Below are 27,213 nucleotides of genomic sequence, written 5' to 3' on the forward strand. Positions count from 1 at the left end.
CATTATAATAATATCTGCAATTGCAATCACGAGATTGCCATTAAATCTATACTGTGCACAGAGTGTGGAGTTGATTTTCTTATGTACATGGTCAGCGATTTATAATACAACATTTCAACTGATGGTATTATGTGTTTCAGTAAACAAACCCAGAACTGATACTTCACAGAGGCAACAAAGGCGATTGCCTCCATGCTCCCTGGTCATTGCCTTGGTGCCCTTGAAATGCTCCAGTAGAATCTGATACTTCACGGAGGCAACAAAGGCGATTGCCTCCATGCTCCCTGGTCATTGCCTTGGTGCCCTTGAAATGCTCCAGTAGAAACTGATACTTCACGGAGGCAACAAAGGCGATTGCCTCCATGCTCCCTGGTCAATGCCTTGGTGCCCTTGAAATGCTCCAGTAGAATTAAAAAATGTCCTCACAGGGTGCCCTTTACCAAGGACTCCATAGGAAAAAATGCATTGGTGCCACTGCCCTTACCCTTTCCAAAACGAAACATACATGCCTGTAAACCTAACCCGTACTGCATGCAGTGAGAGCACAACATGTATAGCAGTGGTAGATAGAATGTGAATACTGTTCTTAAATGACATCACAATGTGTCCTTTAATCATTTCCTTTTATAATACTAAAAAACAAATGAATAATCTTGTCTCTGTCCAACCAGAGAAAAATAAAAGTTCCAATGAATGAAACATAAACCAAATATCTACTGTACATTAATAATATCTTGCAGCAATTTTAAAGCACTTTGGAGCCCAGCTTTTTGACTCAATTTTAAACATAATTTCCTACCATATTATTATAAGCTGGTGGAGAATATCACTTTTAATATCTACTTTAAATGTAAAACTCCCATGGGCAAGCCATCAGGCATGCCAACAGGCAACAGACTGACAGGCAAGCAGGTAATACACAAAGTGTCTCATCTTATTTGGCCTCAGGCTACTGTTTTGTTATTTTGCCTAAAAAATACTTGAATTCTGATCATTTTTGAATCAGATATATCAATGTCATCTTGAAGTGAATTTGAGAACTGATGAATATCTTAAGAAAAAAAGGTAAAGAATTGATGCAGATCAATATTGGCCGAGCATAATACTGGCCGAGCATTATAAAGTGGGAATGCTGGTTGCTTATTCTACAAGTGCTTGTCGTTTTGTTTGTCTTTATTGGTATGTATCACTTTGCCATTCCCCATCTTAATATGGTTATGCCAACCAACATAAGTTTCAAGAGGTATCTTTAAGCAATGTCATCAAAAGAACAATGCACAACATACACCACGCATCCGTAACCATAAAAATACCTTAAATTGTTTATCAGCGTAAGTGAACGATTTCCAGTTATGTTTCAACAACCCCAATGTTTCCAATAATAATTTAAAAAATCACTTTGAGGTGGAAAAAAACACACTTTGGTATTTTGTACAATTTTTTTTCATCTTTTGCGATAATCGACGTTGCCTCCTTGAAAACTGAGGAAATTGAGAAGAAAACAAATAGAGAAACTGGTTAAAGATCATTGAATAACATTTTACATCTTCGACTTCTCAATCTTTTCTGAGCTGATAAGAAAAAAAAAACTCTCAATATCTACAAGTACGCTCAACGCTCAACGCTCAAAATTTGAGGTGATTTTTTAATACAGCTGGTGACCTACATCCTTTGCCATGTAAGCTGACTCAGGTTTAAAACATTTTTAAAATATGCAGCCTCTTTCTTTTCCAACTGCAATTTGTCCCAAATTATAAAATACAACGTCGACCTACATGTATCTCTGTAAAAATCATCTTCACGTAATGCTTTATCCTTACAGGATCATTGATACTTGTTAGAAAATATTGTAGCTTACTCAACATTTCATGAATTCTTCATCATCTCATGAATTCTTTATCATCTCATGAATGATTCATCGTCTCATGAATTATTCATCCTTCTTACACAAAACTCAGGATTTCAAGGCCCCTGTTTACTCTTAGCCAATTTAACGCTTCTGTATTCATCATCTTGTAAAAGAACTTTGAAGCTTTAAAAGCAGAGTTATGAATAACTCAGAACCCTAATAAATCTCAACCAATCAAAGCTTTTCAAGTTGACTCATGAATATTCAGCAGCAAGTTATATTTACAGTTTACCTGGTCTGTTGTACTACCACTTGACAGTAAGGATGTTTAGAGTTGTTTCTGATTGATGTACAATATTTGAAGGCTAACAAGCGGCTGGCTGATTTTAGCTGTCATCATTAGACTCTGGTGGTTTCCAATCCAGTCGATAACCTGCAAAAACAGATAGTAGAAAATTATCTGGTTAAACAAAGGGCCATATAATAAGTTAGGTTTGAAACTTTGCATGGTGGGAGTATGTTAGGTGAGGTTTGCAGTAGCACGATGTGTAAATCTCTTATAAATGATGGTTCTGAAAAGAAATGATGGTTGACCACTCAACACTTCGATCAGTATGCTCTGATTGTCTTCAAGAAAATGCTGGACACTGTAGGCCAAAAGGCTTTCATCCTACAAATGTTTCGTTTCAGTAAAACGGAATAAGGTGAGGGGCATGTTTATTTTCAGTTTAGACAAAAAAAAACTGTATGTTTTCAATTAGTTTTCATATTGGCGTTTTGTGGCCAAGTGGTTCAGTGCATCAGACTCGGGTTCTGGTTGCCGAGTCGTCAGGGTTTAGGTTCGAATCCTGTTTATGAAACTAGTATTCTTGAGCAAGTTTCTTAAACTATAATTGCTTCTCTTCAACCAGGGGTAAATGGGTACATGAGAGGGCAGATATGAGGAACAAAATGACCCCCATAAAAAAGGTATACCCCTTTGTGCCCCCTAACATTTCACCTTAGTTACAGTGCTGACTTATATTATGTTAATGAGACTTTGGTTTGAGAGGTAACTTACTATTCTGGGTAAAATCCATAGTAGGCTCTGGACATTCAGCAACACGATGACCTATTCGACCACAGTTATAGCAAGTGAGTTTCTTAGCTCCATGGTTGTTATGATTCCCTCTATGGCCATAGTTCATTCCACCAAGGTACATCTGACCTGGTGGTATCATACCTAGCTGACCATTACCCCCATACGCCATCTCATTCTGACGGTTCTGGAACGGGATAAACGCACCGGGGAATCGAGGGCTTCCAGGAATGGGCGACGGCATCATGTTCCCTGGAGGCGCCATTCCGGGTAGATTAGGGAAGTAGCTGGGAACATTCTGGTAAGTAATATGATTAGAAGGATAGGCACTCTGTATAGGAAAGTGATGAACAGGACCATGATGGCCACCAGTGGTACCACATTGACCACTACAGCCGCAGGATGTACATCCTGGGTTAGAGGAATAACCCGTCTGATTGTTGTTATTATACAACAAGTTACTGGCGTTGGTGTCATAGCTACGCGGCAGCGTAACAGCAGGTGTCTGTGCCATACTAGTTACATAAGTCACTGAGGTTGGGGCATGGTACTGATCTGGTCCTAGATGCATGGCAAATGTTGTTGGCGTATTTGGAGGAACAAAGCCTGCCCTTGATACTGGATAGTTCATGTTGATGGGACTGGGTAATAACCTAGGGCTGTTTGTGCTGGAGACAACGGGTGGTGGCACATCATTTCTAGGGGTCACTGGTACAGTTGAGGGAATGGTTGGGCCAGGAGAGACAGTCGATGTTGGAACAACATCAGGTACTACAATGGACGGCATTTTAAACATGTTGGAGTCTTTGCACTCGACAGAGTACTGTAGTCCCGGTAGGTTTTGCTGCAGAGCCTGCTGCTGCTGGGGTGGTTGTTGCAGCTGCTGGGGTGGTTGTTGCAGCTGCTGTGGTTGTTGTTGTTGTTGCTGCAGTTGCTGCAGTGATGGTTGCAGCGGCTGCTTGACCACTTGAGAAGAAATGTTGGCTCCGACATCCATCTGGTTGTGAGAAGGTAATGATGGGGGTATATTTGGAGGTGGTATTCCCATCATGTTTGGATCACCAAGATAAGCCATAAGTTGCACTTGATGTCTTGCCATGTTCACATTGGACCCACCGTTCCCACTGCTGCCACCGATATGAGCGTTAGTCCCGTTTCCACCTTTTCCTGTTGATTGGCCTACAATGTTACTCATTTCCATCATTGGGACTGGGGTAAGTCTGTTGTCTGTCTGTCTCTGGGTTCCATCCATCAGGCGTCTCAGATCAACAGGTGCAGTTGGCATCAGCTCAATATTGGGAGAAGGGCATACGGTGTTGAAGTTGTAGGTCATGTTGATTGGTGGGTTTGAAAGAGGGCTTCCTTGGATACCTCCTGGCTGGGGTGGGTTCCCATGAGGAGCAGGAAGTGGGGACATCTGGGGTACGAACTGAGGTTGGATTTGCTGAGCTGGTATAGTTCCTTGAGAGCCACTGTTGTCTTGGGTAGTCAGCTGTTGATAATGTTGATTGATGGGCTCTCTGTTGACACCAGCTAGTGGCTTAGCTTCAGGGGATGATAACACCGATCCTTCACTACCTTCCGATTCTATGTATGTAACAAAGAGAACAAATGTATAAGATACATATTAGGTATTGATTTTCAGCAGAAATAAAGATATCATTTGTTTTTGAGACTCCCTGCCATGATACTTATTAAGAACACCCAAAATGTTTCCCTTTTTTTGTAGGGATCAATTCTATCAAGCTAATACCCCCACTTATGATAGTTTAAAAGCTACACAAGTACATGTACCTCCATGTATAATGCCACATCCAAAACTTAAACTGCATTCTAGGTCTTGAATGCAATTTGCACATGTACATGCTTTTAAACTGCTAAGTAATAGTTGGATAGTTTTGTAAACCCCCTTTCAATGCATCGCACAGACATAAACTTATCTATATCATTCCACTTAAAAACACTTTGTTTCTTTGGGCCGCGTCTTTGGAATGGTTTAAGTCAGTCGATTTCATGTAGACCACATCATCTGTGGGTTGATTTTAACCGCGCTTATAAAAGAGCTCTCCTCTCCCAGTATTTGACATAGTTTGCTTTCTCACTATCATTTTACTTCTGCTTAGTTGTCAGCAAATGCTTTTTTATTATTACTTGATTTGTTATTATTATTATTATTATTGGTATTATCATTATTTTGCAATTAGTTTTCTCATCATTGTTGTCTTCATCATGTCTGTCTTTGTTCTAATTATCTGTCTAGTCATTCTTGTCCCCATTTATTGTCTGTCCCCAGGCATCCCTCCATAAGCCTTGGCTTCCAGATGATGCCTCCATACTATATTTTTTTTCTTCTCACCCTCATTAAATAGCTTTGTTTATTGGTTATTCCTTAAAAAACATTGTTCGTACTCTGTTTTCATGAAGTATGGAAATAAATCTAAGCTTGAATGAATGAATGAATATATAAAAAATAATGTACCTCTCTCATTTTCATCGGAACTGTCCCTTGGACTCGACGGGGAACTGGATCCTTCAGAACCCGTTCCTTCATTTCCTACAGGAGGCATACAGAGTTGATTAAGCATCTGCCTGTTGTATGGTGGTTGATAGAGTTGTCCTTGGTAGTAGAATGGTGGTGGTGGATGGTTCATCAACTGGCTCATGCCGTTCAATCCACTTAAGCCATTTTGCCTGTAATCACGGGCCAAATTGCATAAAGCTGTTACAGCAGGAAATTCCTTTAATAAGCACCAGACACAAAAATGTAAACTTTGTGTAATTTTGGCTGGTAACCCGTTTCTGCTAAGTAATGCTATACTGTACTTAGTAATGCTTTGTTCTCAAAGGCTTTGAGTAGTTGGACCAGATCCCAATTATAAGTTGTAATTCATTAACAGGTTCTGTTTTTATAATTATTATTATTTAGTTAGGCCTACGTGTCAATTTTACTTTAATACTTAAGACTACAGAATCTAGAGTACCTAAAAGTACTGCAACCCTAAAGAAACATATATGATGAAACTAAAATACATGAAAACATTCCAATTTATAATTAAGGGAATTGGGATTAAAGTAATATTTACACTGTAATTCATAAAAAAACACAAAACGGGTTTAAAATGCACAGAATGGAAGAAAATTATTCAGAGACAAGACTGGTCACCGTGACCAGCCTGGCTGAAATCACAGTGTGACCATGGTGACAGTAAGTATGTCCTGTCAACAGAATTAAAGAATAATAATAATTTTACATAAAAAGTTGATATTGCGCCCTTTACATAAATATGATCAAAGAGCAAAAAGGGTTTAAAATGCACAGAATAAAAGAGAAGGATTAAGAAACAAGACGTGTCAGCAGGCTAGTGCCTAAATCACAGTATGGAGGTATGGCTGTCCTGTCAACAGATAGGAGAATTGGGAGTTTGGGAATAGTAATAATTTAATTATTCAAAGTTTATTATGATGCCCTTTATATACAAATAATTAAAGTGCAAAAAACATTTCTTAAAATGCACAGTTTGAAAGAACAAGAAAAAGAAAAAAGACAGGTCACCACGCTCGTGCCTAAATCCATGAAATCAAAGTGTGGGGATACATCTGTCCTGCCAAAAGAAAGGGGGAACAAGGGAATCAGGAATGGGAGTTTGGAAAACATTTGGTTCAAGACTTCCGTGTATGATCCACAAGCTTGTCTATGGTTAGAGTTAGAATCTACACAGATAAAAGTCAGGCAAAATACAACAGTACAACCTTGCAAATCTTTACAAGACTTAAATGCATGTTTATAAATCTGAACCAGTACAATCAAATGAACTGACCCAATTCCAATAGTGCATCATCATGATAATCTTGGATGCATCGTACTGGTAGGCAATGTCACTCTGGGTTATTTGCATTTTAGGCGACGCAGCGTGTGACACCTAAACCTATTGCCCACTAACATGGTGTGTGTGGGACAGTCGCCGTGTGTGATGTGCGTGCAAGGGGTCAATAGGTATAATCAAATAGACCTTGATATAATAAAATAGAATTCGACATACCATCTTTGTAACAAAATTACAGAAAAAATGACACAATTTGTTTTAGGTGGGTCATTACCAAAGAATGACCTTGCCTTTAACGTCATGCACTCACCTGAGTTGCTCAAGCTGTGATTTAATCCTACCCTTTGCTCCTTGCACAATGTCCCATGAATCTACTTCCTGATCACTCAACTGTAACACCTAAAACACAAAATAAATACAAATACTCAATTCAATTCAATTCAATCTCAGTTTGGTTAATATTTCCATACTGGTGTAACACACAAGCACTATCAATGTATACATATATGTACATGTATTGCAGAAGAGGAGGAAAAAGAAAAAATATTGTAACAACTAATTATGTAAACATGAACAGAGGGTACATGAACAGAGGGTTCAGAAACCCCCCAAATATACACGCGTACATGTACAACAACTAGTAGCTAACACTAAAACAAAAAACAGACAGAAAAATTTCTGCAATGAGGATAACGAATATAATTTGTTTTTACCCGTACACAGTATTAAATACTGTATGCTCAGTACTAACCACAGTACTGTGAAAAAATCCACCGGCAAATCACTCAAGAGTGACTCGAACCAAAGCAAAGGCCGAAGGCTCGAATCCCGCCCAAAATTTAACTACCGGATAACTTGGGTAAAAGTATTGTAATACAAAGGTTTGCACATTTGTCATACATTTCCCATAATTACCTGCTCCACAGTCTTGCCATCAAAGAACTTTGCGTATTTATGAAGTCGTTGTTTCTTCAGCCACTCATGGATCAAAGGCTCCACATTGTCCCTAGGGGGATACTGTGTGTAGATCCCTGAAGTATGGCCCGAGTAGGGTGGGGCCATGTTGCTACTAGGTGGTGCAGACCAGGACCGATTGGTAGAGGCACTAGGGGTAGATGAATGGGATGAGGATGCTACGATAGGGGGCTGGGTGGAGTAGGGCTGCAGGTTTGCAGTGTATGTGGGCGTAGGAGGACAATGTTTGGAAGGAGGGGGGTATCTAGAGTGAAAAAGAATGACAAACAAAGAATTAATCAACCAAAAGGATTATGCTGGAACAAAAACAGCTTGTGAGTCATCACTAAACCAATATACAACACTTTCATTCTTGAGAATTATAATGTACATTTATGGTCGTTTGGAAAGTGATAAAAACAAGAGGTACACATGCATATGCCTCTCATAATGTGCACACAACTGTTTTGCAGAAATGTAAAGAGTAATTATGAAAATAGAGGTCACATTTTAAGTAGAAGTGGTACTGAAAGTGCACAAACAGTATTGGAGATTTACTTAACAAAGTCTTGTTGTCCAATACCTTGCCCTAAATAAAGTGATGCAGAGGTCATACATGAACCTTAACCCTTCTACTATTTGACCATTTAATATTATCCAACTGTGGTTTTAAATAAGGAAATAAAAGGGTAGCGACGAGTTCCTTAATGGCCGTTTAAAACACGCAGGGCCGTTGCTGTGTGATAAACGCCCGAGCAAAGATCCTGCAAGGTTTTAAATGGGGATTTAAGAACGAGTTACTACTCTTTTATTCCCATTCATAAATGCCCTTTTGTTAAAAAAACATAAAAAAATACAATTATAGACACTTTGACAATTGAAAACTCTGTGATGTGCCTGATTTTGTGTACGCGCGCGCGCTTATAAATAGTCTACGCGCGCTCGCTTAGAAATAGATTACATGCGCTAAGAAATAGACACGCGCTGTTACTAATAGCTATGAAATGCGCATTCCACGTGATAATGCTGGCATATGCGCGCGCCCAAGCAGCAGAAGCCAGCCAGTTATAAACAGCTCCAGCTGGTCATTATCAACCGTTTGAACACCCCCAGGTGACGCGCTCTCCACCAATAGGAGTAGCGAAACTGTCTGGGGTATTTAAGAATGATAGATAAACTACACCAGCCTGCAACAGTATCATGAATCACACGTTTACAAATTACACAGTCAAACCAAATGGTTGAATGACAAGAATATTCTGATGTGGAATTAAGAAATCATTCTTACGAGTTGCTTAGTTGTTTTGAATTGTCGATTGTCCAGGTTGATTTAAACTGTTGCGCATTGGATCCTCGTTCTGCAACAAACAACACACACATGGTCATAAAACAACAATGTTTTAAATGTTGACTTCATTTATACAGATTCTAAACGGGATTGAGACAATACATGTTGGCCTAGAGGGTAAACAAGAATAACACAACACAATGAACATGGTCCAATCCAAAGCAAGTTTGCCCACAGAGAAAACAGCTTCCCAAGGGGCCGACTTCAAAAAGAACTAAATTCAATTAGGTTACAATGAGGGATGTTTTACAACAATCAGGGAGATATTTAGAACTGCATTGCACATGCAAACAAAAGTTAGTGGCCTGGTGTTTCATAATCTCACCATAAACAAAATAACGATAGAGTCAGTTTTTGTTTAGTTTCTGTCAATGATATGGTCAAGTGCACCTAGGCAAGTATCGGGTAATGCTTATTTTTTCACAGTTGAAATGATATGTCAATTGCCTCTGGATGTGAGAGTTGGGAAACAAAGATAATCCATACCTGTACCATTAGCAACTGTAGAATAAGGCTGAGTAGGTGGACTTTGAATGGAAACAACGCTTGTCACCGTGTGATAGTAGACTGAGCTACTGCTAGCTGTAGTAGTCACAATAGATGGAGTCATTGTTGTGCCTTGCTTGCAAATGCCCATCCCACCGCTGACACCGCTTTTGTTGGAGTTGCTGACTGGTGCTGGGGGAATATTAGGAGTTGACAGATTTACTTGATGATGTTGGGATATATGCATCTGACTAACTAAAGCTGTTAAGTTATGGTGAGATGTTGGTGGAGTGAGTTCAGACTGGGGACGTCGGGATGCTTGGCTGTCGGGAGATTGGGGCTGCTGGAGCTGAGACTGCTGCAGTTGAGGCTGCTGCAGCTGAGGCTGGTGTGCAATCTGCTGTGGCGGGGGCTGCTGTTTAGAATACTTGACAAACTGTGGAATATTGACTTGGTTCGGTTTTGAAGAAGGCATGCCCTCTTGCTTGTTAAAGAACTCCACAGGGTGAGGATTGAAAGAATGCGGCAACTGCTGGTTATGACTGGTTGAAACCGGATGTGGCTGGTTCTGGTTTGGAAGCATTGCCTGTTGACCAGGCTGGAGTTGACCCTGGTGCACAGGCGAGTCTGTTTGCTGCTGCTGTAGATGAATGACGGGCGACTGCTGCAGGGTTTGCTGATGCTGGGTGAGAGGTTGCTGTACTGGCACCTGCTGTACTGGCACCTTCTGCACTGGCACCTGCTGCAGTATCTGCATCTGGGGATAGGGTGGTGGTTGTGGGGGTGTCAGTTGCTGCTGCGTTGGTTTCAGTATCTGGTCATGGTACTGTTGTTGTTGAGAGTTGGTCGGCATCTGCTGCTGATAGAGTAGCTGCTGTTGATCAATGTCTTGTAATGGGAACTGCTGCTGCTGCTGCTGCTGCTGTTGGATGTGCTTGGGAACTTGTTGATACAGTTGAGCTGGACTCGAACTCTGTTTCACATCTGCAGTTTAAGAAAAATAACCATACATATGTAGTTTAAGTACTTACAGTACATGTTTGAATGCAAGTCCTAAATTTAGAACTGTATACACTTTGTGTCAATTTTGTAGAGGATTGGAAGGGAAATGGAGACGTCGTACATGTACAGCTATTCAAACAGTATACAATACAATATGAATGTACTGAATCAAACAACATACATGTAGACTCTATCAGCGTTTGCATCTATTACATGTATCTCTCATCAAGTGGATGTAACTTTCCAACATCCTCAAACAACAAATGTAAAAAAACAAAATGTAACTACATGTATAGTGAAAGGACCACTTATATTCATGATGTAACCAAGAACAGTTTCAATATACACACAAGCATACCATCGATCTGCACTTTATTCTGTACTTAATACCATGAATACAGATCGTTACACTGTATTCATACAGTAAATACCCCAGACAGTTTCTCTACTCCTATTGGTGGAGAGCGCGTCACGTGGGGGTGTTTAAACGGTTGATAAAGACACAGCTGAAGCTGTTTAAGACCGGCTGGCTTTCGCGTGGCAGGCACGCGCGCGCAAGATTATCACGCGGAAAGCAATTCATATCTATTAGTAACAGCCCGTAATATTATGTAAGCACATGCGCATAATCGATTTCTAAGCGCGCGAGCGTACACACAACCCACGTGCATCAAACAGATTCTTCACAAAGTTTTTGAAAAACAATATTTCAAACCTCGAATTTTCAATTCTGTTTTTTAACTGAAGGGCATTTATGAATGGGAATAAAAGAGTATGCTCACTCTTAAATGTCCGTTTAAAACCTTGCAGGGTCGTTGCCGTGCGCTAAAGGTCCTCACCTTTGGCTCGGGCCTTTATCACATGGCAACGACCCTGCCGGTTTTAAACGGTCATTTAAGAACTTGTCGCTACACTTTTATTCTCTTATTTAAACCATCTTAGTTTGAGGTTGGATCATTCAAAATACATTTACAATTCATGTAGAACACAAGTAAAAGTTAACAGTGCACACGTTGTTGTCAACCTGGTAAATGTGGAATTGTCTTTGTTCTCCCATTGTTTGAACCTAGTTTCTGTGTTTTTTTTTTTTTTTTAGAGAAGACACCCCTGTTGCTCATTTTAAGATGGTTTGTATACAGTCAAACCGAAAAGTGCACTCTTGCAATTTCTACCACCAGAAACTTGTGCGCATTGGTGCGATATGGTAGCGCATGCATAGAAAGACTCCTGTACTGTCAGCATGATAAATACCTTGTTCCTGAGCTGCTGTTGGATTTGTGAGGCCGGCTACATTTTTGGTGTCAGAAGTGGTATTGTCAGAAACGCTGGATGATCGGAAGAAGCTGGAGGCCAACTTACAATGCAGGATGTGTTTTGGCAAGGCAGACAGTTGTCTGAAAGAAAAGGAACAAATACAAACACAATAATGTTGAAAGTAGAAAAGATTTATTCAATTAAAATGTTCGCTTCTACAAGCAAGGCCTACACAAACTTAATAAAACAAAAAGAGCACAGTAATACCAGTTACCGGTATGTGTTTTTATATACATGATTATGTAGGGAAACTCTCATAAGGCAACCACCTACGTGTACTGTACATGTATAACTAACATCGACATGTGTGTATCACAATATAAATTTACTGTCTAATGTGGGTCGCAGTAAAGCTTGTTGTCCTATTGTCTGTCATTTTAACCCTTGGTAATTTTTATACTGGTGGGCACCAGGTACAACAATGTAAACCTTATTGAATTTTGGCTGGTAACCAGTTTCTGTTAAGCAAGATTTGTCTGTGCTTAGCAAGTTTGTTTGTGTATTTTTGTTGGCAATGATGAAGAGTTGAACCAGTTTAACTTACTTGGCATACTGTGCAATCTCAGGTAGCATCTTCTCTGCTAAATCCCCCTTGTGGGACGTGCTGAACATTCGTTTACCTGTTGCGACAAATCAAATGGCCAATAAGGAGTCAATTTAAAGACATTCTTGTACATTTACATGTACATGTACCTACATGTTTGACATGTAGAATATGACTACATTATCAGAAAATCAATGAAAACATGAACTTGTTAGTTTTTCAATATCAATCATAATACATGTAGTTCATCAACGTTTGCAGAGGGTAGGGCCAAAAGGGTAAATCTTTCATTTTGACAAAGGTATTTCCAGTGAAAAATCTTGAAGTCTATGGGAAACTTTGGAAGGGGCAATTTTAAAAGCCAAGTCCAGGGCAACGGAGGAAACAGCCTCCGTGAAATGCTAGGCTTGTGTTTGAGAAATCTTTGTGCGCTCCACAGTTGATTATTAATTTTTCTCTGAGGAGATGACTAAATTGGTTACTGACCAGGGCAAAAGTACACAGTTACACACAGAGTAGGTCTGGCTAGCTGGGGAAAAACGTTTCATTTTTACATTCCATTTTTAATATTATTAATATTGTTTTGCTCTTGTACATACGTGTAGGCCTAAATGTTCCAGTAATGCAAATTATAGCATTCTACATTTAGTTCATGAACACACTGGACACGAAGCAGGAGAAAGCATTTTCAATAATGCAGTGCAGCCATGCAGCAGTATGTCACGACAGTATCTAAATTAAGTACTGAATACTGGATTTGCACTACACCAAACAATGTACTCGCTGGACAGGAATACAAGTGAGCTTTTGTACTCTAACATCCTGCAGAGAGTGGAACGGATATTTTGCTGGCAATTGCAAATCCTAGAAAATTTAGAAGATCAAAACCATTCCGACAAAACCAAAAGCCATTGAAATTGTTCAATGTGTGTTAGCAGTAGGCTACATGTTGAACAGCTATCTGATGAAGTACTGTACATGCACAGTGAATAGGTTATTGTTATGGTTAATTCAAGAAAACAAATGACTTAAGGTTCAAATATATGTACTATTAACTTATTTGTATTTCCATGGTATCAAAAATGTGCTGTGATTGCAAAATCAGAGTGTTGGAGACCTATATGTACATTTAATTATTCAATCAGGGCGAACAATAAAATATTGACAATAGACAAGATTGTTGAATCTGTGCTGACAACAAGGCCAAAGGGCAATAGACAGAATATATGTAGAACCAGGGTGTTGAATACGTGGTGTTGAAATTCCACTTATCAGGTCAATAGATACATGGACCCGGGTAGTTTAAATTCATCAGGGCAATAACTTGTAGTGATTTGACAAACCTGGTAGAGAAGGAAGGATTCCATCTTGATGTTGCTCACCAGCCTCCTCAGGGAAGAGCTTATAAAGCTGTCATGAGAACAAAAGTCATGATTAATTAACCAGCATTAGACTACAAGACATTGCTTCTCAAAACAGAAGCATCTCAAGACATTTGCATCTCAAGACACATCAATAACACATTGTACATCTTTAGGTAATGATGGAGAAATAAGATGCAAGAGGCCAATATGAATGCAGGCCTGATACTTCATGGAGGCAACGAAGGCGATTGCCTCCGTGTCCCCTGGTCATTGCCTTGGTGCCCTTGAAATGCTCCAGTACAAATTTGCAAGTTCATCATAAGGTGCCTTTTACCAAGAAGAAAATGCCTTAGTGCCCTTGCCCTTTCAAAAACGAAGCATACAGCCCTGTGAATGTAAATGTCATGTATTAGCAGGGAGCCCGCTAATGTACGGAAAAATAAACATAGGCCCTACATGTGTACATGTAGATTAATTGGTAGAGTACTTGCACATTAAACCATGTTGGTTAAAATCCTTGGAGGCAGACAATGTATTCTATGTTCGATTCAACCCCAAATAACATCAACCATCAACAATTGTTACCTTCATTACTCACAGTAACATTGTGATGCCCCATGAATAAAAACCAGGCACTTACACTGATTTTTTGCATACTGTGAAATAGTGAAACCGCATTAAAAGTAAAGACAACAGAAACATCAGCAAGGATGAATACATTTAAATGGGTAGCGATGTCTTTAAAGGAACACGTTGCCTTGGATCAGGTCTTTGAAAAGCGTTTGTAACTGTTTGTTATAAAATGCATCGGTTAGAAAGATGTTTAAAAAGTAGAATACAATAAATAATAATAATAATAATAAGACATTTATAAAGCCCCTAATGCAAAAGCCTCTAAGCACAATGATCCACACACATTTGCCTCGAAATTGTGTGGTTTTCTTTTTACCTTGCGAACTACATGTAACACAGTTGGCCATTGATGGGAGTCAAAAATTTGACTCCCATAACTACCCATAAATGGCCAACCCTGTTTGTCGACGAGGTAAAAGGAAAACCATGCAATTTCGAGTGATACTTGTGTGGATCATTATATTCTACTTTTAAAATATCTTTCTAATCATATGCATTCTATAACAAATGGTTACATACGCTTTTCACAGACCAACTCGACCGATCCAAGGCAACGTGTTCCTTTAAGTATTATCTTCAAGAAAGCTTGAATCCTTGATTCTGATTGATGGATCCAACAAAAAGAGTTTTATATTTACCTAACAAATGTAGCACAGCTTGTTTTATCACATTGTCCTAACATGTACAGCTGTTAGCTGTATGTTTTGTTTATTGCGCGTTTTTCAAGCTAACCATCAAGTTTGCTTTTAAACTTGAAGATAATCTCTCAGAAATTCTCATTCGTTATCACGTTATTATGATTGCCTTTCAACACATCATTTTAATTCTTCACAATTTAATGCCACAATCTGTCCTGTTTGTTAATTTATCTATTTATAACATCACACATGTAAACATGGTAAATTTGTAATGAATTTTCAGAGATTGGATGAAAGATGTGTTCACTGAAATGAGACCACTGGAACAACTCTTCATAAATGACTGGAAATCACAAAGTAAAACATTAGAGCAAGTAATTGTTTTCCAGTACATTGTACACGGTACATCCATTACATGACCTTTCCAATCATTGCATTCTATCTCCAGCATTTCCATGTTCATGTTCAATCTCTAGAGTAGACTTTTATCAACAACTTGGACAGTCATCAGTCCTCATCACAGTGCATTAAATCCTAAGGGAATACTTAGAATGGTAGAATGGTGTTAGCAGGCTGCAATCTTAAAGGCACTGGACACAGTTTGATAATTACTCAACAGCATAAAAACTGACTTGGTATCAAGCAATGGAGAGCTGTTGACAGTATAAAACATTGTGAGAAATGAATTCCCACTAAAGTAATATGTAGTTTTTGAGAAAGAGTTAATTTCTCACTAACATTTTTGAGTCTGAGAAAGAAGTCAGACCTGACACCTTTCTCAGGCATATGAATGGACACAATTGTACAACAAAGGTGTTTTTTCTTTCATGTTTTTCCTGCAACTTTGCTGACCAATTGAGACCACATATTCACAATTTATTTTATTTTATGCGTAGATGTAAATGTATGTTGGGACACACCAAGTGAGAATACTGGTCTTTGACAAATACCAAACATGTCCAGCTCCTTTAACCAGTCTACGCTTAAAGACACTGTCACAACAACTTAAAGGTGAAGTTGATTCACCTTGCATTGGAAGTCCAGCAGCTGGCCGTGGGTTTTACTGATGTTGCTGATGCTGTTGTCAGTCCAGTGAACCTGTAATGAATTTACAAGTCAGTTATTAATCAATGATAATGAAGGACTTTCCAAGATAATTTGAAAGACTAATGGCTGTGACAAACTAATTGACTAAGTATTATATTTGTGCAGGCAAAGTGATTTAGTGTAATTTTATACTTCAATTTAAATACCGTGCTACACGAAACTTAATAAACCTGAGTTAAAAACTAGTTGGCACAGTTTTAAAGTACAATACAATACAACATGTGCAATGGCATGATGGAGCATTTGGAGCTATACAAATTAATTTTACATGCAAAAAAAATAATTAGAAAGCTTTGCTCTGAACTTGTTCTTTTATATCAAGGCAAAGTAAAACATTGTCTTTCAAGAGAAACGAATCTGCATTGCTGATCCTATCCACAAAATCCCTCTCCAAATTTTTGTTTAAGTTATTTGTTTTCATTAATTAAAATGTTACCATTATGTGAAACTTTACCTGGGTGTAATGTTTGACAAGATGTGAAATCAGTGGAATGGTCCGTCCGTACCAAAACTGATGATGTACACATAATATACATGGTTATGGAGTTTAAGTAGGACTAGGAGCTACATGTAGCTTACAACATGCCAACGTGCAGGATATTCAATGAACTGTACTAACACAAATTGTACCTATTTGTACCCAGACAGAGGCAATGATGGCAATGCGCCCCATTCTAACAAAGTGCGCCCTCTATAGTTTGTGATTATTTCACAGTCAGTGCATAATGGAAAAAGGTCAACAGGTCAACAGGTTTTTGGTTAGTGTGTTTCAGTGCTATTGCTGTTTTGCATTACCACAAAGATTGTCATGGTTTATCAAAGTCAATTATAGACTGCGTTTGCAGCAAACTCTATTTTTATATTGCCCACGCGAACATGATGTAATCCATTTAAAAGTTCCAATATGCACAGTGCTGAGGTGCGAATGTGATTTTTGTTTTGCCTGCGCTTTGAGGGAAAATAGCCTCTCTGGTGCAAAAATGTAGAGGGCGCTCTGTATGTGAATCATCCATTTATTGACTATTATGCCTTGCTACTACATTGAACATTATAACAATGTTACCCATGACCTTGATCTACTAGGGTACTAGGATAATGACATTGACGCTAAAGTTCATTTATAATAAATTCAATTTGCAACTTACCATGAATTTGTACTCGTATCGTTTGTCCGAAGTTCTATTCCTGAGACCTTTTCCTTCAATATTGCAGATGAAAACTGCATGAGAAAACAAGAAATTGTAACAATTTAAACTACATCCAAAAGCCTACCCATGGGAGAAAAACAATATGTAACAACTGGAAACAAAACTTTTGTGAACAGAGCCCTTTTTGAGCCTTTGACAAATTAACAATTTCTCACAGTGTCCTTTCACATTACAAAATGAAGAGCATTAAGGTACAATGACACAGGTTAAACAGCGTACAATACTGCAATTATTTGATTTGATGTACAAGTACATTATATTGGTGCATGCTGTGACGGGGTTCATGGCGTTTTGTACACCCGAGGGGGGAAATGGCACCCGAAGCACACCCTATCAAACAGTTTAGTTTTGAAGTACAGTTCAAACTACATTCTGCACTAAGTATTAATTGGTCAGCGGACAATGCTAAGGGGGAACGCTGCATGTATTGTTATGTATCCATAGCGGGGCAGAGCATTCTGTGTAGAGTACAATGTACATGTATAGTGAAATTATCTGGACAAGCATACTGTTCACTATGAACATGATGAATGGCTAAATCTGTGCACAGGTGCTTGTATTACCCATTCAATTAAAACTAGAACCAACCTAGTTCCTAACTGTCAGTATTATTGACAATGAAATATTCTAATTGGGAATGAGATGTGCATAGGATTAGTAGTGTGAACTTTTTTACATGACAAGTGGTAAAATGTGTGAACCCATTATCCAGTGAGGTGTTAAATCAACACAATCACACAGTGTTGTCAGTGAATGTCAGTGAATGGAGGGTCTTCAACCTTTTTTTTTATATAGCTGTTTCGTAGCAGAGCGCAGTGAAACAGCTCTTGTTTTCGTTAACGTTTTTTTGATCGTTATTTTTTTTATTTGTCATGTTCGGTACTCGCAATTTTTTGCATAATGAAACTTTCAGGGATGGAAGGTAGTGACGTAATGATAATCCTAAAGCAATGATGTCATGATGATGTCATCACCGGTCACGTGACGTCATCTTAAAGTGTAAACTGCACCATCTAAACACTTATAAGTTATATTACAATCGGTCAGATATATCGGAACCTCAAGTAGTGTAACCTCAAAATTAAGTAAATAATCCGATGCACAGTTATCTTCTGCATATTTTGATGCCCCTGTTGCGCTACGATGTTGTTTGGTGGATTTATGGCTACTTGAGTGGCTTGAGGTCAAATTTCAAAAGTTGCAAAAGCCTCTATTCAAGCAAGAGCGGTGTTCTGTCACGAATAAGATCAGCAATATTTTTGCCGACCTTTTAAAAATAATTTCTTTGTCGTGTTTTAGATAATTCGATTGTGATGAACACCAACATTTGTCAGTAACAAAGCAAAGGGGTCAGAGATGGAAGGCATAAACCAATATGGGTTTAAAGCCAGATTTCCTGATATGGTGAGAGATGGAAAGGCGTTTCAAGATATCAAAGCAACGATACGATGGCTGAACTGACCAAAGAGGTCTTTATGGGAGTATGAGAAGACGTATCAGGACAGTGATGGAGGACATTGAGGACTATCTAAAGTCAGCAGTTTGAGTTTATAAGATAAAAACAGAGAGAACCTGTAAGCAGTGAAGTTAGAAGTCAGAGGAGCTACTGCAATAAATTCAGAACAAGTTGGTGTACATTGTCTTGATTTTGTCAGTGTGTGATGCTTGTGCTAGTTCCCTTCTGGAATTTGGGTGAATAGGGGCTTTTGCAACTTTTGAAATTCGACCTTATAAGCCACTCAAGTGCCCATAAATACGCCAAACAACAATGCAGCCCACACAATACAGGTAGGTGTCAAAATGCGCAGAAGAAAACTGTGAATCGAATTAACTAACTATTTTGTTGCATACTAATTCAATTTCTGATAAATCTGACCATTAGTAAGTGTTTAGATACTTAATTGGTGCAGTTTAGTAGGCCTATGTACATGTTGACCATGCATCAATGAGTAGCGTACAGTAGTGCTACTTCAATGTGCACACATAGTACATCTGTGTATACTACACAACTGTATGTACATACCTGTACATTGTACAATACTGTACTGTACACTACATTGTGTACAAAATGTAAACAAGAAGTACATTGTACAACAAGCCAGGGTCCAATACTGTATAAATTACTTAAGGAGATAAAGTTCAACTGTCTAGCTCAACCTTTACTTACACTTTGCATTATAACTAACCCTAATTATTTCCTTTAGGTACCACCTGAATCCATTCAAGGCTGTGTGATTAACATTACCCAATTGATAAACACAATAAAGTTTGTTATACCTCGGTAACAAACTGTGAAGTTTGAATGGTCGAGAACCAATCACGTCAACGTGCAACAAAAACGCATGTTACATGGCTCGAGGGTGGGGTAATTTGAAAAGTGATGTACACCGGTGTACATCACCTTAATCGTTCCCAGTGTTGGTCGATTTCCAGCGCTGTGTACGCAATACCAGCGGGTTTGAGGGAACATTCAGGAATTGTTTCTTGTTCGTCTGCTTATTAAACAATGAATACTCCGTCGTAATAATGTTTAAAGATAACAACAGAACTTTGAGAAGAGGAATATTAATGTTACCAAGGTCAGAAGGTATAACAAAACAATTGTTGCATGCTGTGATTGGGGTCCATGGGTTTGTACACCCTCGGGGGAAATGGCACCCTCGGCCTCGCCTACATGTAGGGTGCCATTTCCCCCCTCGGGTGCCATTTCCCCCCTCGGGTGTACAAAACGCCATGGACCCTGCCACAGAGTGCAACAATTATATAATGTACATTAAAAGCCCTTTACACTTCAGGAAACAGCTGAGATTTACATTTAAAACGAACAGTGTAAAGTATGCAATTAGTTGTTAAAACAAAAACACAAGTACTTTATATGTAAGGCACAAACAAGTGTCCCATATTTGCACTGAGAATGTTTTAAAAACATGATTGTGAAGGCCCTAATGTATGTATAATAGTTTTACAATTGGCTGGTGTGTTTACATCAATTACATACAATGTAGACCTTTACTTTCTCTTTTTGTGTGAACTATTTTTTGTTTTCTGGCAAGTATTTTAAGTTCAGACTATTTTTTTAACAATGTGCATATTATGTAGGTAATTTAATGGACATTATAAGAAAAGCGAGAGCTTCCAATCACTTTCACAACACTTTGAAAATACCCCCATCTTGACAGCACAAGCAGAGCACAAATAGAAATACCATGCTCTCCTGGACAGCAATGCTTGTAGGAGAGAGTATACAACAACACAATTCTACGACTTGACTTTATTGACTTCAGTTTCTAGAGACAGCATACATGTACTGTAGCCTGTCTCCAACTTTATGGTGTATTGGTTTTAATGCTTTGTGACAACTGAATGAAAAACTATGAGTGGTTTCTGATAAAGAGGAAATGTTGAAAGTATTAATAGAAATCTCCTGATCCCTATTACACACTATTACAGTGACGAGTTAATTGAGAGGTTAAACAAGTCCATCCTGTTGAATTTTGTCACAACTTTAGACCTGACCGACATTTATCATAACCTAAGTACAATGTACATAATATGTAGTATGATGTAGTGTACAATGTACTGTTAGCAGTTAGTTCTGGCATCTCTATCTTTTTCCAACCGTTATTCAAAGGGTAATGCGCCGTATTTTTGGTCGCGTGAGGGCGCCCTCAAGAGTATTTTTATCACTTCCGGGGGTATATGCGATTTGTCGTGCACAGTTTCAATAGGCGTTCTGTCACTTTTGTTGCACCGTAGTTTGAAGTTGCTTTAGAGGTGGGTTGTAACGGCTCCTTCAAATGTCTTATTGTCCGTGATGGATAAGATGTCTGTGTTGTTAATGTGTTCCGGTCTTTCATATCTGTTTTGGGTACGAATGAATATACCCCCGGAAGTGATTGAGAGCGCCCTCAAGCGGTCAAAAATATGGCCCATTATTGAATGCACATACATGTAATATGAAACAACTCAACAAGTTTAACTTAAGGCATTGGATGTGGACCCCACAGTTCTCTAAAGAATAATGTTTACAATAATTTGTTGTTACCCTCAAATCGATGTGTATATCACTGTACAGGAGTACATTGTAGTACTTTACCGAGTTCTGTAGGAAAAAATCTACAGGTAAATCGTTTGTGTGGGATTCAAACCCAGGACGTTTGCATTGCTAGAGTACAGTGTGACCACTAGACCACTGAGCTACAATGTAGCTCTGTGGCTAGAGGCAGTTCCAATCCAAATCCCTTCTTCATACCTGGGTTATCTTGATCTTGACTGGAGTTCTTATCATTCTCCAAGGTAGTGACAGCGTCATTGTTACTATCCGTCTGTCTGTCTTCTACCGCATCATTAGCATCTTGCTCATTGGAGAGAATTTGCTGATCAGGTACTTCAGATATTTCTTGACTTTGCGGCTCCTTGTACTCGTAAATTATATCCTTCACTGAGTAATCAGCGTCATCCTTTGGGAAAAAGGGTAAAACAATTTTAATTATGCACAATTGTCTTGTTTTCATTTTAGCAAAGGTAAAGGATTCTCCCCATGTTCAAGCAAGCAAATTGATTCACGCGATTTGCGTGCCTGTTTTTTTTCCTCTGCCCCCCCCAAACAAAAAAAATAACAGAATACAAAATGAGAAGGCATGTTGTGTACATTTCTCAACATACATTGTAGTTGCTGTTTTGTTTTGTGCTAAATATAGTGTACAAAATGTAAACAATCTTTAGCACGATTTGTGTTTGCTTATAATTGAACCCCCAAGTTTATCATGCTAATGTATTATCGTGTTCCATCCCTCCAAATTTAGTTTGCACGAGTCAATAGCATGATTGCTACATGTACGTAATATCGCACCACATCGGAATAAGTGGAGCACAGGGAAAAGCTTCCGTATGGCGCCACCACTTTTTCATTCGATATAAAATAAAACAGTATCTAAACTACCTAAATGAGATATCCCTTTTTGTAAAAATGAGTGAAAAAGTGGTGGCGCCATACGGAAAGTTATCCGAGCGCTGGAACATAGCTCATCCATGATGTCAAAGGTGGAGTTAAAAGTCAAATGCCCTCGGTATACCCGCCATTCTTGAGATAGGAATGGCCCTCAGGCCTCGCCCTCTATCATATTTATCAGTGCTCTCGGGCCACTTCTACCCTACTCCTAGATCTACGAGGTTCATTCCGCTATCGTGGATACAATAGCAGATTGAACCTGCCAAGTCCTACTACCAACGATTGGTGCTCAATGACATGAATGATCAGATAACATTTTGGAACATTATTTTTCGTCATCACTTTATATGATTGAACTTGAATGACGGTTGGATTAAAAACCTTGGGCAAATTATTTTCCTAACAACATTTGTAATGTGTTTCTATCGTGTGTATGAAAGACTGGCAAGGCAGCACAAACTGTAGTACAATAGACCGATTGCGCTACCAATTTTTACATGTGATCACGTGACCTATATAGTGGGTAGGCCTAATAGAAAAACACAGCTTCAAAAAAAGGTTTCTTTTGAGAGTACAGTTAGACTACATAAATTACTGGGGTTTGAGCGAGCTCACGCGCCGTGGATTTTGCGTTGTGCACGGCGTGAAGTTGGGTGTGATAAGGGAGATCGCGAAGTTGTCCGACTCACTGCTAACAGCTACATGTACCCCTTCTAATGAAATATTTTGAGGGTGAAAATAAAGGGATATGCAGCTTCTTAATGAGCTTTTAATTGAAAATATTGGCAGCAAAATCATTACGAGGGCAATGTAAAAACCACACTTTCAGTGCACAAACACATGACATCATGTGAACATTCTCCTGGAATTTCCTTTTTGGTGGAACTGTGTTTACCCATTACTGGCATTGTTCAGCCACCGGTAAGGTCTCATGTTACAAACTCCGGAATATTCTTCAGTGAATTTAGTCCTTTTTGAGCCAAAAATTGCAACAGTAATCATGTCTTTTTAACGCACGTTTATATGCAGTATGCCGTGTTTGTTTACATCCAATACCCACTATTCACTAAAAAAAGGCACTATCTGACTATCACCATAAAATTAAAGGTCACAAGACGCACGGGGCGCAATCGGTCTATTGTAATGCTACCTCGCCGGAGCTACAATTATTGTAACTACACAAACTGACACCCACAAAAAGCCAGACGACAGCACATGACAGCATGGCCAGCCAGCATGATGGCCAGGGTCAGCTAACTATGTGTAAAAAATAAATTGAAAAGTTCTGAACATTAAAAAATGGACTTCTAAGTTCTAACACTGACTGACAGCTGGATTTGACTATTATAAGAACTCACTTCACAATGAACACTACTCTCTACTGCTTGCAGTAATGCTGATAGTTGTGATCTTAAAGCCTGCTTTTCACTGAAAGTAAAAGCTGGATGATTGAGCGCCATTACAGCCAATAAAACCACTTTTTCATGTGTTTCTGAACACGGCTCTCTCGGGCATGCTCTGTTCAAAATAATATCCGTATGATCCTTCAGAGTTTTAAAAAGCACCCTTGCACCATCTTTACATCTTGAAGACATAAGCGCCAGGCTTGTTAGTACTTTATCCAATATCCTTATATCTGAGATGTTGATTAATTTCGATAAATAGTTGACGTCGTTTGCGTTTAGTTCCATCTCGCGAAGACGGTCGTAATCACGACGGCCAAGTTCTTCAATGTACGTTCCCAAGAATCGCAGCTCCAGAGGACCACAGCAGTCCATCAAAGCACACAAGAATTCTATCCTCCTACAGGCACTGAGGTCCCGAAACCAGTTAATAACCTCCTTCTTGCACACCATATTGATGTGGAACTGGTCTCCCCGAGCCAGAATTCGCCTAAAAATCACTGTCAATCTGTAACTTTTCCGAAGATCCAAGCCGCCATTACTATTTTTAGTGCTAATAATAGAACATCATCCGGGAACTGCAATTAAAGTGGTATCGTCTCTATAGGTGTAATACAATATTGAGGGGAAACATAATGTGAAATTATTTGATCATAATCATCAATAAAAACAGTAACATTTTTTATCTTTCTATATGTTTACTATTATTTTAAAGTTAATTTTAACATTTGAAAGTAATGATTAAAAAGTTATTCCAGTTCATTTACAAAGAAAATATTGACACCCCTTTTCAGATAATCAACTTGCCGCATTCGACTGGCCATTATACCGTAAATTGCTGACTTAGAAGATTTTACTTTTCTTGAAAACTTTGCTTGATACAATACAAACGTAGGCCTACATAATAAAACAAATGAAAATTGAGTGAACGGCAATAAGAGCAATTGTGTATTAATAAACCTGCTGTTCTTTTTTCTTGGAAAGTAAAATAATGTTATACTTTGCCTTGACTTATGTTCTTGTTGTTCACTGGAACAAGACAAGCGAGGGCGGTATTTAAAAAAACAATAAACTTTCCGGTGGCGCTGACTGGGTCGTGAAGTGAGTCGGGAGCAAAACTTACTGCCAAACCGTTCCACTTACTTGGTTAGTAAAAATTGGCCCAACTTCAATGCGAAAGCGTATCACTTTCCTCAGACTCACCGAGGCGGAAGCATTGAATTTGATCCGCGGCAATGAAACGAGTAAATTATTTTGTTCCCGAACACGGGAGAGGATCCACTCAGACTCTCCCACAGTCACAGGGAGATGGCTGTTTGTGCTACAGTTTTATGCGTCTGCTTTGATTGTACATTTTTATTTTATTTTTATGAACAAAAAACGATTTCTTCTGTTTTGGTTAATCACACACTCCAATGCTGTATAATAGCTGTCTTGGGGCAGATGTATTGCATTGTATGAATGGGAAACACATATAACTACAAACACGAGATTATTTCAGCTTGGTCACAGCTGTAAACTACAAGATCTAACTAATCCCGTGATCATTGTTTTCTTGTTAAAGACACTGGATACATTTGGCAATAATAGTGTCAAAGACCAGTCTTCTGACTTGGTGTATCTCAACACTATGCACAAAATAACAAACCTGTGAAAATTTGAACTCAATTGGTCGTCAAAATTGCGAGATTGGCCATCAAAATCTAATTCTGAAGTCTCGATATCAAATTCGTGGAAAATGATTTCTTTCTCGCAAACTAATGTTATACTTCAGAGGGAGCCGTTTCTCACAATGTTTTAAATTATCAACAGCTCCCCATTAATATTGTTACCAAGGTTTTATGCTTACAATTATTTTGGGTAAGACCAATCCAATGGTGTCAACTGACTTTAACTGATTAAAGGGTGCTGCTCCTTTCCGGGAGAAAGAGATATATAAAGTAAACATTTTTATATTAACTATGTACACAAAAATGTATTGTTTTCAAGACAGAATTGGCGGTAAACTAATGTACCTTTATTGAAGACGACTGTTTTCTCTTTGCCATTTTTAATGTTTAACCATTTAGCCACTGAACCGCCCAGCCGCATATAGCGGTACACTGTATGCGGTACGAGGAAACCTCGCTAGCTTGTGTTTGTAGAAAAAAAGGACCATCAAAAGAAAACTCGATAGTCATTAGTAGGTCTACGCATTAATTGTTAATATATCTAGTTGTTATAGATCGTTATTAATTCTCCCTTCACAGTTGACTTGTCGAAGCTTATGATGATGAAATAATTTAGCTCTTACGAAAAATAAAACGCTCATTAGTAAACAGGAAACTGTTCATCATTTATGATGATATTGTCGAACATTAACGCCTTCGCATTTAATCAGTATGAGCATTGAGCCAGACAAAAGCCTTGAAAAGCTATTGTGTTCATATATTCGCCATAAAAATTACCGTAGCCGTTTAACGAGAGGCATTTATTGTTCCCATGAGAACTTGTACTTTTAGAATAATTACCGAAAGGGTAAAAAATTGTGCATACACATTAAGCTATGGCTTTATGTACACAAAAATGTATTGTTTTCAAGACAGAATTGGCGGTAAACTAATGTACCTTTATTGAAGACGACTGTTTTCTCTTTGCCATTTTTAATGTTTAACCATTTAGCCACTGAACCGCCCAGCCGCATATAGCGATACACTGTATGCGGTACGAGGAAACCTCGCTAGCTTGTGTTTGTAGAAAAAAAGGACCATCAAAAGAAAACTCGATAGTCATTAGTAGGTCTACGCATTAATTGTTAATATATCTAGTTGTTATAGATCGTTATTAATTCTCCCTTCACAGTTGACTTGTCGAAGCTTATGATGATGAAATAATTTAGCTCTTACGAAAAATAAAACGCTCATTAGTAAACAGGAAACTGTTCATCATTTATGATGATATTGTCGAACATTAACGCCTTCGCATTTAATCAGTATGAGCATTGAGCCAGACAAAAGCCTTGAAAAGCTATTGTGTTCATTTTATCCGTGCACAAAAATATTCGCCATAAAAATTACCGTAGCCGTTTAACGAGAGGCATTTATTGTTCCCATGAGAACTTGTACTTTTAGAATAATTACCGAAAGGGTAAAAAATTGTGCATACACATTAAGCTATGGCTGTCTTTTAAAATTTGAACTACGATTCCAGTAATTTACTACAAGAATCTTGAGAAGTTGGATTTCAGCAAACTCGGGCGGTGCAGGGACTAAAGGGTTAAATATCTTTGTGGGATTTTTCATTACCTTTTATGTTATGCCTTTTCACTGCTACTTGTCTTCCAATTGATTTTTCCAATATTTAGATATTGTTATAAAATGCACAGACACATGTGTCTGTTTTAATGTTTACACAATTATTTTCTACTCTTGCATTTGTTTACTTGAACGAGAATATAATTACAGTAAAGCAACTCAACTCAAAAGTGACTCAGTTATAACAATCAAAAGTCAGTTTGTAATCGTATTTATT

At 38.5% G+C, this 27,213-nt stretch overlaps 1 protein-coding gene across 2 annotated transcripts; it reads right to left on the bottom strand.

Annotated features, from left to right (window-relative positions):
* Nucleotides 1–418: 418 nt before the first annotated feature.
* Nucleotides 419–24,229, bottom strand: LOC117289443 (zinc finger CCHC domain-containing protein 14-like). 2 transcript variants are annotated; one of them, XM_033770574.1, is made up of 14 exons: nt 23,659–24,229; nt 21,602–21,809; nt 17,287–17,360; nt 16,061–16,132; nt 13,743–13,809; nt 12,400–12,475; nt 11,793–11,935; nt 9,540–10,523; nt 8,994–9,063; nt 7,667–7,970; nt 7,062–7,150; nt 5,407–5,618; nt 2,910–4,514; nt 419–2,282 (listed from the first exon to the last, which is right to left on the bottom strand). In XM_033770574.1, the coding sequence occupies exons 1-14, from the start codon at nt 24,154–24,156 to the stop codon at nt 2,236–2,238; spliced, it is 4,449 nt and encodes a 1,482-aa protein (XP_033626465.1). In that variant the 5' UTR covers nt 24,157–24,229; the 3' UTR covers nt 419–2,235. The 2 variants fall into 2 exon arrangements, with proteins under 2 accessions (XP_033626465.1, XP_033626466.1); XM_033770575.1 differs by lacking the exons at nt 21,602–21,809; nt 23,659–24,229 and adding an exon at nt 17,603–17,673.
* Between the last annotated feature and the right edge of the window lie 2,984 nt (nt 24,230–27,213).

Source organism: Asterias rubens, chromosome 4 (assembly GCF_902459465.1).
Source record: "Asterias rubens chromosome 4, eAstRub1.3, whole genome shotgun sequence".
NCBI lineage: Eukaryota > Metazoa > Echinodermata > Asteroidea > Forcipulatida > Asteriidae > Asterias > Asterias rubens.

Coding starts and splice junctions, on each gene's coding strand:
- LOC117289443 (XM_033770574.1), bottom strand. CDS start 24,156: ATGGTGTGCAAGAAGGAGGTTATTAACTGGTTTCGGGACCTCAGTGCC. Junction 17,361..21,601: donor TCAAGATCAAGATAACCCAG/GTATGAAGAAGG, acceptor TTTCTCATGCAG/TTTTCATCTGCAATATTGAA. Junction 7,971..8,993: donor TCAAAACAACTAAGCAACTC/GTAAGAATGATT, acceptor TTTTCACTCTAG/ATACCCCCCTCCTTCCAAAC.